Genomic DNA, 17,913 nt, shown 5'->3' on the forward strand with positions numbered 1-17,913 from the left:
ATTGAAGAAGCCAAAAGAATGGATTTGGAACTACTGATGAAGGAAGTAACAGTAACCATGGCAGCATTAATGATACAACCTTCTTTTATAGAATAAATTCAAGCTGCCCAACTATCAGATGAAAAACTGCAAAGGTAGCAAATGATATAAAAGAAGGAAAACAAAAGGACTTGGACTTCAAGTTAACTGAGGAAGGAGTCCTTAAGTTCAAAGATAGGCTATATGTACCAAATGATGGAGAAATAAGGGGAATGATACTTAAAGAAGCACACAAATCACCTTACTCAATTCATTCGGGTAGTATAAAGATGTACAAGGATATACATAAATTCTATTAGTGGAGTGGTATGAAGGCTGATGTGGCCACTCATGTAGCCAAATGTTTGAATGGTTAACAAACCAAAGCTGAGAGACAAAGGCCATATAGTTTATTACAACCCTACCCGCACCAAAATGGAAGTGGGAACACATCACCATGGATTTTGTCACAGGGCTACCACGTACTCAGAAATGAAACGACACAATCTGGGTAATTGTAGATCAACTGACCAAGGTAGCCCATTCATCCTTATAAAGATCACTTATTCTATAGAGAAGCTAGCTCAACTGTATGTTGACATACTACATGGTGTACCAGCTAGTATTGTCTTCGACCACGATTCTAGATTTACCTCTAAATTTTGGAAGTGTTTACAGAAAGCAATGGGGACACAACTAAACTTCAGCATAGTCTTCCATCCACAGATAGATGGTAAGTCAGAGAGGACCATACAGATTCTAGAAGATGTGTTATGGGCTTGTGTGTTGGACATAAGCTATAGTTGAGATGAACATGTGGCACTCATAGAGTTCTCCTACAACAAGAGCTATAGGCTTCTATAGGTATGGCATCTTATGAAGCTCAGTATGGCAAGAAATGCAGGAAACCTCTATGTTGGGATGATGCTAGAGAGAGAAGAATCCTGGGTCCTGAACTAATTCAAGCCATTTGTGAGAAAGTGGATGTGATCATAGAAAGGATCAAGGCAGCTCAATCCTGACAAAAAAGCTATGTTGATATCAGACGGAAACACCTAGAGTTTGAAGTTAGTGATAAAGTTTTTTGAAAGTCCGACCAATGAGAGGAGTGAAGAGGTTTGGCAAGAAAGGAAAGTTAAGTCCTCAATACATGGGACCTTATGAAATTTTGGGCCGAGTTGGAGTAGTAGCATACAGAGTTGCTATGTCATCCGAGTTGGAAGGAGCTCACAATATATTCCATGTTTCCATCCTTAAGAAGTACATTCCCGATCCAACTCATGTTTTGAAACATGTACCTCTGAAGCTTGACACTGATTGGAGGTACGTGGAGCAGCCGAAAGAGATCATTGACTGAAGAGACCATATTCTCTGCAATCGGACTGTTTCCTACATCCTAGTCCAGTGGAGGAACCACTCGAAACAAAAAGCATCTTGGGAACGTGAAGATCAGATGAAGGAGAAATATCCTAGAATGTTTGGGTTACCAGGTATGTCCAATTTCGGGGAAAATTTTTCTTGTAATGAGGGGGGAAGTTATACCCATATCCTAAATTTCCTCTTTGTGACTAAATGCAAATACAGGAGGATACCAATACCAATGAGTACTAGGTGGTAGTTGTCTTTTGCTGAGAACGGAAGGATGACCCCATATGCACTTGCTACTCATGCTCCAAGTATTGGAAGCATTTCAAACCATAGAAAAGGAGGTCAATATAAGCCCTTAGACCTTAGAGGGAATTGTCTGAACCCTAATAGTAAAAAACACAAAAAGAGGGCCCAAACACTGGAAATACCTAGGGGAGGCCCCAGTCAGCCAGTGGCTTCTATCCCACACAAAGTGGACAGTATCAGCCTGCACTAGCTGATGGTCACTAGTGAGTGTACCGGCCAATAATGGGTTAAATTGTAGTGGGTCCAGAGCCCTCGCACCCGTGCACCTCAAACCACTCCCAATAATTGGGACAACCTATTGGGGAAAAGATTAATATATCTAAACACCCTGAGGTGGGCCCATTAGTGCCAAATGACGGATAAACCTGGTAATGAGTGAAAACTCATTATTTCCCCAAACATTCCTTATGTGACATAAGTGGATATAAATAGAACTTATTGCTCATTCATTTTTCTCCTACCAACTCAAGAGCAAGGAGAGAAAGAAAGGAGAATAAGAAGAAGAAAATCAAGGGAGGAGGAAGAAGAGAGAAGCAAGGGATGACCAACCCAAACTAATGTGAGTTCTTCTCTATGTTACTACTCTCTATGTAACTACCTCTTTCTCTCCTGCCCACTCTAAGACCTATGCTAGGGTAGACAAAACCCTAACCGATTTTCCCATACCCAACGTACAAATTAGATGGGGGAAATGGTGTAGGAGACCTGACCTAACATGTTTAATTGCTCATATTGAGCATGTGGACTCTCCCTATGAGAAATCCCAACTTAAAAACCCCAAATTGGGAAACCAAACCCTAGAATAGTAAACCTTTCCCAAATTCCCTAAAACTAGCCATTCCAACCTAACATTATGTTGGGAAAATGGGATTGGTATATATATATGGGAGCTTAAGGTGATCACGAGTAATTGGTGGCTATAGTGAGTGCCCCAACCAAAATCCCCTATTTTGGGGATAACCTAGACTACTAAAGTGGGGAGTTAGGTAAACCTTACACTCCCACACCATTTAAACCATAATTTCACTAACCTTAGACCTAATTGGGTATAAGAATGCTCTCCTACAAGTAAATCAAACCGAGAACCCTGAAACCTAATTGTAAACAAGACAAAAGAGGGAAAATGGGAACCTTGGTTGGAAGGGACCCCCCAATATGGAAACAACCATACATATAGACACTCAAATAAACCCAACCGACCTGTAGGATAGATCTGGGCAAAAAACAACACAAAAGTGCTTCACCCCTTGATGGTCACCAGTAGGTGCACACCAGCTAGTCAGCATCCACTAGTAAACCCTATATAAGAAAATGTGGATTTTTATCCACTCTCAGTTTCATCAGCTGATGAGTTCACCAGTGGGTCACCATCAGCTAGTGAGCATCCACTGGTGAACCACCTGAAACTTGATTTTTAACTCCTTTTTTATGGGTCCTTCGACCTATGGGAAGACCCTTCCCATACTTGATAATTAACCTCAAAACCCTATGTCTCCTAGGAATAGAACCGGCTGATAGCGGGGCAACGTGGCACAAGGCTATTTGCTTTCCAAAATCAGTAGAGACTTATGGTGAGTGGTGTTATGTGCATTTCATGGAGTGTCTTTAGCATGTTTAAGGATGCGTATAATCATATTCATTGCATAGTATAACTTGTTACAATTGTGGATGTTAAATATGCATAATTATATGTTTTTGTGTGTGTGTGTATGTGGCTAAATGGGATGCAGGAAAGCTGAAGGTTTGGTTCCAACACTGCATGCCCAGGGTATGTGTGAGTTGTGGAGATTTGGATGCAGGGTAGCCGAAGCTTGGGTACCGGAACTGCATGCCCATGGTGTGTGACTATGGGGGTACAGGGTAGCTGAAGGTTTGGTTCTGGCACAGTAGGCCCATAGGGTGTGTGAGTATGACTGTGTTGTAGCATGTGTCATGATAGATTGCATTAGGCTAGGAGAACAACCCATACCAATAAGGGTTTACATATTGGCTAATCCTACCGTCCGATGGACCAAAGTTGGGGGAATTTCCAGTGACCGAGATGGGGGTACTGGCGTCATGACAAACCTTGCTCTGAAGGTTTGGTTCCGGGGTAGTGGTATACCTACATGTGATGTTGGTTTCGATGTAGCGATATTATGGGGGATTATAAATTGGGGTTTGCCAGGTTATGATGTTTGGCATTGGAATCGCCACGCTCCTGTCTCGCAACTAGCTTGTATCCTTAAAGACCGATAACGTACATTCTTGAATGGAGATACCACCTATGTTGCAGTAGCACTGAAATCCACAATGGACTTAGAATCTATTGATTAGGCGTGTATGCAAATAAACCGGATCTTGGCATTGCATTCATCTAACTTCAATCATATTGGTGTTGTTGAGCATTGATATTTTATTACATTTCATATATTGTTGCGATTGCTTGTGTGCCCACCCCTCACTGGGCTTCGTGGAATCTCACCACATTCGTTGGACCTTTTTCAGATGGTGATCCAAGGAACCATCCCGAGACTGTGGTCGAGGAGCCAGCCCTCTACGGAGATGAATCTTTGGGTCGAGAAACTGGCTACGCACGAGGTTGGCTATGCATGTGATGATTGTGCTTTTGGAGCACCTTGAAGATGATTATTTGTCTTCTCTTTTGATTCCTTTATATACATGTCTGATGTAGCCCTAGGAGCATAATTGTAATTTTGATCCGTCACAAAAAACATTCTTCTGTGTAATTGTGACAAATATCAATAGAATTCACTAGCTGTGTTATATTATTGATTACTATTATTTATGTGGATTTTAGAATCATTTCATAATTTTGTGACCTTAAAGTATTGCATCGAAGATCCTTGTTAGATTACGGACATAGTGGTGTATTTGGGTCACCAGCCTTCAGGTAAGTGGAGGAGGGGTGTGACAATGCATGCTCCACAATAGTTATATAATGCCACATGAGTCCATTTGGTTACACTACTTTTCCTAGATCAATCACAAAGTCCATACTTGGGTATTAGTACTAAGCAATGTAGGTGGTGTCCCCTCCCTAGTATGTCGGGCTCCAGAGATACAAGCTAGTTGCGAGTCAAGAGTTTGTAAGTCCCAGAATCCTACACATTGGTCACCCCACAAACCATCAAAGGTAATCCTTATAGCCATGGTCCTGGAATCCTACGTCGGTTACCCATATTGTGTCCGCCTCTAAGTGTAGCTTTTCATATTATAGACATGGTATTCTCATCAGACGTACCACCCCTTTTGGATTTGCCAGTACCTTATAGATATAAGAAAAGGATGTAGCACTTGGGTTATGATATCCTAACCATAAGCATTCTAAATGATGCCGTTACATCCACCATACATCACACATAACATCCACATATGCTAGGCACATAGTGCTGGAATCCCCCTTTGGCTTTACAGTCTCCCGTCACACATGCATACCTCCACAGTTCCACTATATATCATATCCACAAGAATAGAAGTAACAACATCACGATACATATAAAAAAAAACACATCACATGAACATGCAAATTATAAAAAGAGAATGATAAACACTCAATAAGTTGAAGTCAGTCACCCACTCATAGATACCGTAATTCGTTGGTTTCCGTTGAATTGCCATCACCCCATATCCTTGTTGGGTAAATTAGGTTCCAACCATTTCCAAGTGTACATTATTAGTATTCAAAGCCTACTATTGACCATTAACAACCCTACTCAAAACCCCGTCTTGCAGACCTACACAAACGCTACTTACAGCCTACATAGGCCTCACTCACTGACCTTCAGTATGAGGCTCTATGGAGGGTCATTGACAGATGATAAACCCCATGAGTGGGTGGGCATTGGATGCAAAAATAGCAGCAAAAAGTCCCTGTCAGGCACTACAACGGCGGGGGCCACCGGCCAGCCGCAAGTCACCTACCAGTGAGGGTGATTTTGCAAAATTCCAGTAACTACTAGAACCCCTATTTGGCTGCAAGGTTCCTATCTTCTTTGGGGAATTTTTCTCACTCCCCTATAGTCTCTCATACTATATGGACATAATCCATACCACAGGGGTAAAATCCAAGTGTGATACCCCCTCCAAATCAGTAAGATAGGTTCACCAAAACCCACACAAGCAGTGGTTTGCTGAAATTCAGTAGCATCTTAGGTGTAACCATTGTTGGCTTGGGTTTCTAGCATGGATGTGCTGGCTTGGGTTTCTAGCATGCACAACATCCAAAGAATACTACCCATACTAAGGATCAATATGTAGGTAATAATTCCTCTAATTAGGTTGGGCACATTCCGATTATTATGTCAACACAAATTCAACCACTCACTGCAAGCCAAACTTAAGGTGTTGCCATGGGCAGAAACAGCCAAAGGTAGGGCTGGCATTGGCCCCACAACCCCAATGTAGGTTCTTAAAATTTACAACTACTAGCCCCATGATCATTTGAGCAACATGACAATATAAGGTATTAAATTCCAACTGCAGAGGAAATTAGGATTGTTGAATTCAGCAATCGGGATGAACTCAGTGGCTCCTATCACACCCTGGCTCCTTTAAAACAAGGTATGTGGCACTAGGTTCCCAAATCTAGTTAGCCTACCACCACTAGGATCATAGAAGCATTCACTTACCTCACACTGCCACAATATCACTAATATAGATTAGAGTACGCATACACAATCGTATATAAGGTAATACTAGTGGTGATTTTGCTACAATGATACAAACAAATATACAAGCCCAATTTGAAAACGAACCACAAATAAATAAATAATACATTGTACATTCAACTTAAATAAATAACCACAATATCAAGAAGTGACATGTTTGCATCCAATGTCTCGTAGACACAACCTCACAACCATTGCTGAAATTTTATCCCACTTCAGCTCCTGTTCCACCATCTAAAAAGAATAATCCACATGGGGTGAGCTACACTAGCTAGTAAGGGATGAGCAGGCAAGCACACACATCCATCTATGATGCTAAATGCATGCTCATAACTATAGTCAACATATATGATGTAATAGTGCTCATCCAAATGATCCATTTTCATTATAATAATAATCCTAATTACTAAGTCTGAATTTTGGGTATACGTGCTATAAGTAACGTAGGTGGTATCCCATATCTCCTCCCCAATATGTTGGGCTCCAGAGACACAAGGTAGTTGCAAGCATGAGTCATCTAGTCTTGGAAAGAACCTCAGTCACCCAGTTAACTCCTAAATAGTAATCCTGACAACCACGTATGCAGTACGTCATACCATATTGTCCAACAAACATGCATATAGTACATCGTACCATGTTGTGCCTGCCTCAGATACAACATGTTATACCCCAGGCATAGTTGTCCCGTCAGACATACCTCTGATTGGGATTAGCCAATATATCACCCCCTATTGGCAAGGGGTTATAGCACTGGGGTTATGATCCTAGCCCAATGCAATTTTACCATACATACAAGTAAGCCAATAACATCTATACATCCACACCTCTGACCTCTAGGCCCACGATACTGCACACACCTCGGCCACACCATGCCCTAGACTGTCACAACCATAGTCACAACCGCACTATTGACCTCTGACCCATGGTACTAAAAACACATATCGGCCACACCGTGCCCAGATCGTCAGCACCACAGTCACAACCAATAGTCCATATCCACAATCACACTGTCCATCTCAACCACATTCATATGTGCAATAATAGAAATATAATATACAACCGTAACATAAGTCATTCCATTATACATGTGTAAGCATGAAATAAAAATATATATAAATACTCTATAAAAGAAATTCATAATCACCCACTCACCTCGATACCCGAATCCAATGGTTGTTGCTGAATTCGCGTCATCGTGTATGCTTGTCAAGTGAATTATGTTCCTATACATCAATGCAATTATTTTTGTTAGTTTCAGCCTATACCATCCATGGACAGTTTCTATTCCATAATTCAGTTCAATTCCCCTGATTAGGACTTAAGAGCAGACCACTCGAAAGGGCGCTAACCTATGTTAGATTCTTACCCAACACAGACCTATATAGGTCAATACTAACCTATATAGACCCACACACATTTCATTTTTACAACCCACACAAACCACACTCTAATATCCCATCTTGCTAAGCTATGTAGAGACTTACAGATATGTGACAAATCCCACTGGAGGGTATGCACAAGCTGCAGAATCAGAGGCCCTTGCCACTGTAAAATCACCCATCGGTAGGTCAACTATAGGGGCACTAGCCTAGCGCAGGCACCTGCTGGTGGAGGTGTTCTAGCAGCTCCTGGTAGCTACTGAATTCATCACTAGCTTGAGTTGATCCAACCCTTCTGTGCACCCAACTCACTTTCTTGGGTTTCATTTATATGTGTGGAGATGTTTCACACCATAGAAATTTGTTCCAAGTAAGCTCCCCCTTCAATTCTTCAAGACAAAACCACTATAACCCCACTTGCACTATCCTTGTTGAATTTCAGCAGTGCACATGCAAGCATTGTTGTCTTAAGGTTTCCAGTATAGGAAACCCCCAATTTGGACATGGGTAGACCCAAAATTAGAATTAGATAGTGGAAATATCAAGTTTAACAATGTTATATGTTAGTGACTTAAAACACAACCTCCTTAGTGTAAGCCAAATATGCGATAGTGAAAATGAAATCATCTTCACCAAAGAAGGTTGTGTGTTGTCAAGAAAGTTGGAAAGAGAAAAATAATTGCTCAAGGTACAAGAACTCTAGGAAATCTATACATTTATCAGAATCTGATAATGGTAGGTATATGATGGGGGCAAGATGAAGAAGATTGGTTATAGCACAGAAGATTGGGGCACATCAACTTTAAGAATTTGATCAATCTGAGCAGAGAAGCAGCAGTAAGAGATCTTCCAAAGATTAAGATTCCATCAAATCATATTTGTGGGAAGGAAAGCAAACCAGAGTTACTTACAAGCTTAAGGAATATTACAAAAGCAAACCCCTTGATTTGGTTCACACAGATTTGCTTGGTTCTATGAGAACACAAGTTTTGGGAGGAGAGAGGTACTTCATTTTGTTTATAGATGAATACTTTAGAATGACATGTGTGATGTTCCTAAAGGACAAAACAGAAGCTTTGGACTGTGTTAAAGTGATTTACAATTTTTTTTTTCTTTTATCAAAAGTGTTTCCACAAGTGAAAAAACTTTTTTTTTTTTTTGTGAAATTGTTTTTTTTACTTTGTCAATCTTTCATCGACACCAAGCACTTTTTGAACCAGAACCGCTCTTTGCGAGTAAAAAAACGAGAAAAACAGATTGGCTTGCCAAATAATCTGTTCCCGGATAGCAAAAAATCAATGAATCACTTCCATAGTGTTACAAACGCAGTATACTCTCTCTCCCTTTCTCATTTTATTCATATTCTCGAACTAGAGATTTGAACCGCTCCAACCATCCGGTCCTAGGACTAAATCTTCGGCTCTTCGCCAACGCTTTACACCTTTCTCCCCGTCTAAATCCTCATCACTCGTATAGGTTGTAGTCTCCATTTCCTCTGCTTCTTTGGTTCGTGGTCATGGCGGCTTTGGGTGTGATACCTAGCTTCTCCACAACAACCAATAATTTCAACCTTACCAGTCCTTATCATTCTCTCTTCTTCTCCAAAAGCGCAGTACATCTACCTCTGCAATCCACAACACCCTTCAACACAATCAAATGCTCTCTCTCACGCCGTCCCGAATACACTCCCAATCGAATCCCAGACCCTTATTATGTTCGCATCTTCGACACCACTCTTCGCGACGGGGAACAGTCGCCAGGTGCCACTCTTACCAGCAAAGAGAAGCTCGACATCGCTCGCCAACTTGCCAAGCTTGGTGTTGACATAATTGAAGCGGGGTTTCCTGCTTCTTCCAAAGACGATCTTGAAGCTGTGAAGATGATTGCTAAAGAAGTTGGGAACAACATTGACGAAGACGGTCATGTTCCTGTTATCTGTGGCCTTGCGAGGTGTAATCGTGCTGATATTGATGCGGCTTGGGAGGCCGTGAAGTATGCGAAGCGGCCAAGGATTCATACGTTTATTGCGACGAGTGATATTCACTTGAAGCATAAGTTGAGGAAGTCCAGGGAGGAGGTAATTCAGATAGCCAGGGAGATGGTCAGTTATGCCAGGAGTTTGGGATGTGAGGATGTGGAGTTTAGCCCAGAAGACGCTGGAAGGTATTGTTTTCTGGGTAGAGTTGTTTTTATATCTGCTGTTATTATTTTTCTGCTATGTCATTTTGTTACTTCCAATTAATTTGTTTAAATTGGTTTATGGTTTTGATTTCATGGTATCTTGTGATGATCTTTGAGGCTTTAATTCAAGTTGTCTGCCGTCAAAATGTCATTGTGAATTTAGACTCTGTTTAACTAAAAGGGTACTAGGGTAAGTTATCTTAAGCTGTGGTGTGTATGAGTTCAATGACTTCTATTCTTTTCCAATGTAAACAACGGCAACTACTCCAAATAGAGATAGTCAGAGTGGCGGAAGGTTGCATTTGTTTGTCTTCTTGGGTTTTCATTTTATCTGACTTTGAAGGCATCAGGCGCTCCAATCTTCAGCTTAGGAGCTCAAGTGGGCAGTGAGCTCTCTTTAAACATGTGGACTGGCCAGTAGAGAAGGTAATCAGTGGTATTTTTTTGGGTGGGCTTATATTTTGTTTCTTTGTCTGCCTTGAATCTTTAAAGCCTTCGCTTTTTAAGTGGGGAAAAAAGAAGGTTCTTCAGAGCACCCATGATGAGACATGCTTTTAATACCTGAAATTTTAGAAGGTGAGAGAGGTAATAAGTTATGTTGCTGTGGGTTGAGACCTGTGACGAGAGGGGTTTTGTCTTACATTGCTGATGGCTCCTTACTTAGCACCCAATAGTAGATATCTTTTTGTGCTTATTTTAGGCTCAGTTTGTTTGATGGAGACGGAAAAGGAAAAAAGGGTTGGGAGAATGAGGAACTTGTCCTCAAAGTACCGAAAACCTTGGTTGTTTGTTTGCTGGGGGTGGGAAATTTATCAGACAAGGTCATTTGATGCAATAATTGTTGTCTGCTGATGTGGCAGTTAACTTTTACCACCTCATTCACTTCCACCTACCAATTTTGGTAGGTTTCATGGAAAAGTTGTTTTGTGTCTATCTCTCTCCTCCTCCTATTTCCTCTCTTTCCCATAGAGGTGGACCCCACTAAAAATTACATATTCCATTATTTCCTTTCCTTTCCTTGTCAACCCAACCCACAACATGTGGACCCACTTCACAAGTTTTCCACCCCACTTTTATTTGTCAAACAAACGGGGCCTTATTGTTTCTTGAACTGGTTTATGAAAGTTATAGTGTTTCCATAATTCTTTCCTAGTTATTACTGTAAATTAGAAGAAGAAGAAGAAAAGGGAAAAGAGAGAGAAGAGAGATGGCTGTAACCTTTGGAAGTCACAACCTTGTGTTGAGACTCCCACTTTATACAATATATATATATATATATATATAATAGAACATAACCCTACTAGGGGCACAAAAGGAAATACACTGGCCACATAAATAAAGAGATTAAGAAAGATATAAAAGCCCCCAAGGGGAGAGAATTGAGACTAGCGGTAATCACGATTCTCTCCTTCCCCTCACGCTACATTTTCTAACATCCCCCCTTAAGCTGGAGCATAGATTTCAATCATGCCGAACTTGTTACAAATATAAGCTGCTCTACACTTCCAAGAAAAACATCTATAAGTTGTTTTCCTGTGCAAACATGAATCGTAGAGATGACTCTTTGCTGCAGCTTCTCCCGAACAAAGTCCCAATGTACCTCAGTATGTTTTGTCCTCAACTCACTAGTTGGCATCACCAGCATTTAGATGTATAGACTTATGCACAAACACACCCTTCGTCACAACCACATGCATTCACAATCATGTGGCCAGGTCTACCAAGTGTACACAACCATACATACCACCCTACATAGCACTTATCCACACTATCCATAGAGTAATATAACCCACTACACAAGTGAATACGTGGTTTGGAAGTATGCCTTTATCCACAGTGCAAATGATTGCTTTGGCTACAACCTAAATTTGGCCTCAGTATGATGCACAATACAACAATTGGACCTCACCCACAATTGAGAGCACCAACCCTCAATTTATGTGGCACCCACCACAAAGGAGCTATAACCCCTACTTTATATAAAAAAGACCAAAGAGGTGCTTCCTATACCGGACAGTCAAAGACTTAAGCCCTTGTTGCACGGAATTGTAATAGTCGACCAAAGTGATGGCCTGATCAATGCCTATTCATCTATGCCCGGGGATTCGCGTTATGAATCAATGCCCCAAAGTTTCATCCTTGCACCGTAGCTACAACTCCAAGGGGGCACCCACCCCTGATTTAGATAGCACCCACTACCAAGGAGCACCAACCCCTCTATCGAGCGCCACTTGATAGTCTTGATTGATTACAATATGGATAATGAATAAGTCCCAATTAAGCTCAAACCATGCTAGGCATTTCGACATACATTTCGCCTACGCTCAAGTGTATACATGTGGGAAATATAGACAAAAGGTAACTTTGCTTCCCCCTTGTGCGGCTCACATTCACGAGGCCTTTCCGTCACCGGTGCTTCAACCAAGTTGTCAGTTGTCACTTGGGATTCTTGAAGCTTCCCTTAGGTCTGTTCTTCCTCTTTTCTTCACCTTTTTTAATTTCTCTTGTCTTCACAACCCATTGATGGTGTCTTACATGCTTGAAGAATCCTTCCCAATAATGTATGATCAAAGAATTACTTGACGGAAGATTTTCTAGGGTTTTTCTCCTTGGAGATTTCCTCTTTTCTCTTTTCTTGAGTGAGGTTCTTCTTTTGTTGCTGAAGCCACTTTCCACACTTCTATTTGGCTAAAAAACCCTCTCTAAGTGTGTTATGGAGCCATAGGTCCTATTTATAACCCCCACTATGTTTAGCACTTAAAATCCTGTAAAAGGCACTTTCCATAGCAATTGGTTAATCTAACCTGCATGCCACTTCCATCATCAGGTTGCATCAATGCACTCGACCACCATCAGTTGGTTAACTGGCACAGGCCGGTTGCCTGACCACTTCTAACTAAAACCGCCATATCTCTCTCATCTGATCGCTGGTTACTTGATTTTTTTGACAATTGAAAGCCTACTTAACTGGCTACAAATTTCATGTTTACACCTTCAACTCACGTTCAGTGCATGGGTTCCAAAAACGAGCTATAATCTGATGTATATGCAGAAAATGCTTCTTGGAGCATAAATGCTATGTCTGATGTCAAGCCATAACATCCTACTCCGATATCGGATTGATTTTATATGATTGGAAAACTGTTGTAATAATGAGTTTTATGTGTTTTAAGGAAAGTGTTAGTTACCAAACGAACCCTAAGGGGTGTAATGGTCTTTGTAATTCTCTAGAACCTTCTCTCAATTGTTATAAATAAAGAGGGCTGGTGTCATATTAGACACAAGTCATTACCCTATTCAACGTGGTATCAGAGCCATAGGATCCGAAACCCTAAGGGCTCTCCCTCTTCTCCATCTCTTTGCCTCTTTCTCATTTCTCTCTCTCCCAGCGCCTCCCTCCATCTCTCTTCATCAAGGATTAAAGTATCGGTATCGGTCGTTGTATCGGTCGGCCAAAATTAAGATACGTATCGGAGGGTATCGTATCGTATCGGAGATACGCTAAGATACGCTAAAGATACGCACATAAATGGATAGGAAACACTTTTTTATATACATTTGCATAAAAAAATAGTTAAAAAAAGTTATATATAACATGTATTATGCATAAACAGTAAATTGAGAGTATCGCACTAAGAATCCAAGGTTTGTAATTGTCCCATAAATGTAAAATCCTTGTTCCCAACCTTGATTTCCACTTTAGTTAGAGAGAAAAATGGTTGGCAGCAACTTTGGAACAAAAACACCTCAAAAAGTTATGTTTTTTCTAAAAAATTACCCATTTTGGCCATTTTATGATCGTATCGGTACGTATCGGTGTGTATCGGTCGATACATACTGATACGCACCGATACGTACCGATAAATACCGAAACGTACATTTCACTTCAATTTTAAATTTTTCATAGAGTATCGGTACGTATCGGTGAGTATCGGTGCGTATCGGTGGTGTATCGGTGCGTATCGGTGGTGTATCGGTGCGTATCGGTGTGTATCGTAGGATACGTATCGATACATAAGGGTTTTAAAATTTTCATGATACGTATCGGTATGTATCGTGCCGATGCCTACCGATACGGCACGATACGCACCGATACTTAAAACCATGCTCTTCATCTACTTTTCTCTCGTGGTGGGAGCTTCTTAAACCACCAAGAGGGTTTCTAGCCTCCATCCATCCTTCCCTTGGGCTCTCAAACTCTCTTCTACAATGATCTGAGAGACTCAAAACCTTTTTTTCATCACTTTTTTAGGGTTTTCTCTTTGAAAACGTTTTTTCATTGTCGGGATGTTTTTTTCTCGCTCGATGCTCCTATCGTATTGATGTTTGTTGCGATTGGTGCCTCTTATCTTTTTAGTGGCATGTATTGATCACTTTTTTGTTTGAGGTTTCTGTTCTAAAGCTATCTCCTGAATCATTTTCTCAGGGTTTTATCCTTTATCAATTTTTGGGTTTTCTAGTTTTTTTTTCTGGTTATTTTAGTGCTTTCTCTATCTCCGGCTAGTGTCTATTCTATTTGCATAGCCCCCTTGAGTAGCAACCATGTCTACCAGCTCATCTGTATCTACTGGCGGAGACACCACCGCTCTTCCTACCTTTGCTCCTCGTGCTATCAAGCTTGATGGCACAAACTACCTTATGTGGTCATGCTCGGTTTGCAGCTCCATCAAGTCCCATGGCTTTTACGGCTACCTCACTGGAACAGCGAAGAGTCCGACCACTGGTACTGAGATTGACAAGTGGGAGTGTGCCAACTCTCTAGTTATGGCCTTCCTTGTCAACTCCATGTTGTCACAGCTTTCGCGTGGCTATCTCTTCCTTGACTCCCCTGCGAAGATCTGGAAGTCTATCTAGGATATCTATTCCCAGGTAGGGAATGATGCTCAAGTCTTTGAGCTTCCCCAAAAGGTTCGTGATCTGAGGCAAAGAGGGCTCACTTTGTCACAATACTACTATGATTGGCATGCATTATGGACTGAGTTGGATTTCTATGAGTATACTCCTTCCACCCCTGAAGATGTCACCAAGTTTCAGAAGTAAGAGGACAAGATCAGGGTCTATAACTTTCTGGCAGGTCTGAATGTGGAGTTTGATCAGTTGCGGTCCCAGGTTTTGAGTCGTGACCCCTTTCCTACCTTGGGTTAAGCCTGTGTTGTGATCCAACTTGAGGATAGTCAACGTGCCATTATGCTTCCACAGCAAGTTGCCACTCCTACTGAGAGATCTGCATTTGTTTCTGGCACTTAGTCCCTTAGTACAGCCCCACAGTCTGGTGGCTCCATTACTAAGACTCCAGTGAAGTGCGATCATTGTGGGAAGGAGCGTCACTGCAAGAGCTTCATGGTCGTCCCGCTGATACATGTGGAAAAGGGTGAGGGAAGGGTCGTGCCGGTACTTTTGGGCAGGCCAACCATATTGAGAGCCCTGACTCTGACTCTGCTCTTAGCTCCTTAGTAGCCTTGCTATAATTTGACGAGCTTACTGCCCTCTGACTCCTCTTGACATGTCCAGACTCTCCTGCACTTACCACTACGAGCTCTGCTCATTCCACCCCTTCTAGGTTAGGTATCTCTTTTTGTGGCCATACTATGTCTGTCCCTTCTACCCCTTGGATTATAGACTCTGGGGGTTCTGATCATATGACATGCCGCTTGTCTCTTTTTTCACAATACACTACTTGTCCTGGTAATGGTAAGGTCAAATTGGTTAATGGAACTTATTCCACTTTTCTAGGGAAGGGCTCTGTTAGTTGTACCCCCTCTTTATCCCTTTCTACTGTATTGCATGTTCCTTCTTTTGCCACTAAACTTTTGTCCATTAGTAGTTTTACTTCCAGTCTTAATTGCAAAGTCACATTTTTTCCGTCTCATTGTGTTTTTTAGGATCTGGTGATAGGGATAACGATTGGCTCTAGTAGGGTACGTAGTGGTCTGTATCTGCTTGATGATGACTTGGCGTTTGTCTCTAGTCAGGCTCTTCAAACATCTTATACGTCACCTCCCATCTCTGAGTTACTGCAGTGGCATCGTTGGTTGGGACATCCCCCTTTGGGAACTTTAGCTAGAATTTTTCCTTCCTTTAAAAATTGTAACTCGAGTCAGTTTTTGTGTGAGGCATGTGTTTTGGCCAAACAAGCTCGAATCACTTATTTTATTTTTTGAAATAAAATTGCCACTCATTTTTCATTGATACATTATGATATTTGGGGTCCATCCCGCTATGTGTCTGTCAATGATTATCGGTGGTTTGTCTCTTTTATTGATTGTCATTCTCGGGCTATTTGGGTTTATATAATGCGGACCAAGGGTGAGACCTTCTATTGCTTTCAGTAGTTTCACCGCATGGTTTAGACTCAGTTTGGTGTTACCATTAAGATCTTTCGAAGCGACAATGGCCGTGAATACTTTGAAGGGTCCTTTCAAGCTTACTTTTCTGATCATGTGATGATTCATCAGACTAGTTGTGTGGATACTCCAGCTCAGAATGGGGTTGCTGAGCGGAAGAATTGCTACCTTTCTGAGGTAGCATGCTCTCTTATGTTTGAGATGCATGTTCCTCCCCAGTACTGGAGCTACGCAATTCTCATTGTTGCCTTTCTTATCAACCGAATGCCTTCTCGGGTCTATGCCTTCTGCTCCCCTCTGGATCTTCTCCAAGGTTCCGCTGCTTTTCCTATTCCTCCTAAGGTATTCAGTAGTGTTTGCTATACTCGCGATCATCATCCTCATGGAAAGTTTAATCCTCGTGGTCTCCGATGCATTTTTCTGGGGTATGGTTCTACTCAGAAAGGCTATCGGTGTTTTCATCCTCCTATTCGGCGTTGGTTTGTGACTATGGATATTGTCTTTCACGAATTTGCGTCATACTACACTGCGACACCTCTTTAAGGGGAGTCTCCTTCCATTGTGGAAGATATGCCGCCGTTTCTGCCATTTTTTGAAATTGTTATCCCTGTTAGTATCCCATTTCAGGAGGAGAGTGACACTCCTACTTCTCCTACTGCGCCTCGGTCAAAGATACATGTGTATAGTCGCAGATAGTAGACTCATACCACTACACATCTAGCATCTACCCTACCATACGAGTCGTCTCCTCTCGAGCCTGATCTTGTCACCTTGGACCCTGGTAATTCTCATTCTCCTTCTCCTTTTGTTGATCAGTCTCTTGAGTTGCTTAGTGCTGTTCATAAATGCATTATGTCTTGTACTTTACATCCTATTGCTAAAACTGTTTCTTATGACTCACTCTCTCCCTCCTACTATAGTTTTGTGTCTTCTTTTTCCTCTGTGTCCATTCCTCATACCTAGTAGGAAGCGAGTGCAGACTCACAAGGGCAGGCAGCTATGGTTGAAGAGATGCAGGCTCTGAAGAAGAATTACACATGGGATTTGGTGTGTCTTCCCTCACAAAAGAAGACAATTGGGTGCAAATGGGTCTTCATAGTAAAACAGAAGGCTGATGGTACAATAGATCGGTACAAGGCCAGACTTGTTGCCAAAGGCTTCACACAGACTTATGGGATTGACTACCAAGAGACTTTTGCTCCAGTTGCTAAGATGAAAACAATTCATATTATCTTGTCTTGTGCTGCCAATTTAGAATGGGATCTCTAGCAGTTAGATGTGAAGAATGCCTTCCTTCATGGGGAACTTGAGGAGGAAGTGTATATAGACATTTCTCCTGGGTTCACTTGCTCCAAAAACCCAAAGGAAGGTATACAAGCTGAAGCGTGCTCTGTATGGGCTGAAGCAATCCTCTCGTGCTTGGTTCGGACGTTTCCATAAGGCTATGGTCGCTACAGGTTACTCTTAAAGCAATGCCGACCACACTCTGTTCATCAAAAGATCTGGTGGGAAGATTGCTATCCTAATAGTCTATGTAGATGATATTGTTGTTACTGGTGATGATCTGGCAGAAATCTCTCGCCTTAAGAGATACTTGAGTGAGGAATTCTAGATCAAAGACCTAGGACAACTTCGTTACTTCCTCGG

The 17,913-nt window shown here is 41.6% G+C and overlaps 1 protein-coding gene across 1 annotated transcript in view; it reads left to right on the forward strand.

The window, feature by feature from the left end:
• Nucleotides 1–9,129: 9,129 nt before the first annotated feature.
• The window catches only part of LOC122063201 (2-isopropylmalate synthase A-like), an 85,392-nt gene continuing 76,608 nt past the window's right edge, over nucleotides 9,130–17,913 (forward strand). The window contains exon 1 of the mRNA XM_042626916.1: nucleotides 9,130–9,904. Within this exon, the coding sequence (XP_042482850.1) occupies nucleotides 9,258–9,904 (647 nt within the window). The 5' untranslated portion in view covers nucleotides 9,130–9,257. The remainder of the gene's footprint in view (nucleotides 9,905–17,913) is intronic.

The sequence above is a fragment of the Macadamia integrifolia genome, unplaced genomic scaffold (assembly GCF_013358625.1).
Source record: "Macadamia integrifolia cultivar HAES 741 unplaced genomic scaffold, SCU_Mint_v3 scaffold125, whole genome shotgun sequence".
In the NCBI taxonomy this organism is placed as follows: domain Eukaryota; kingdom Viridiplantae; phylum Streptophyta; class Magnoliopsida; order Proteales; family Proteaceae; genus Macadamia; species Macadamia integrifolia.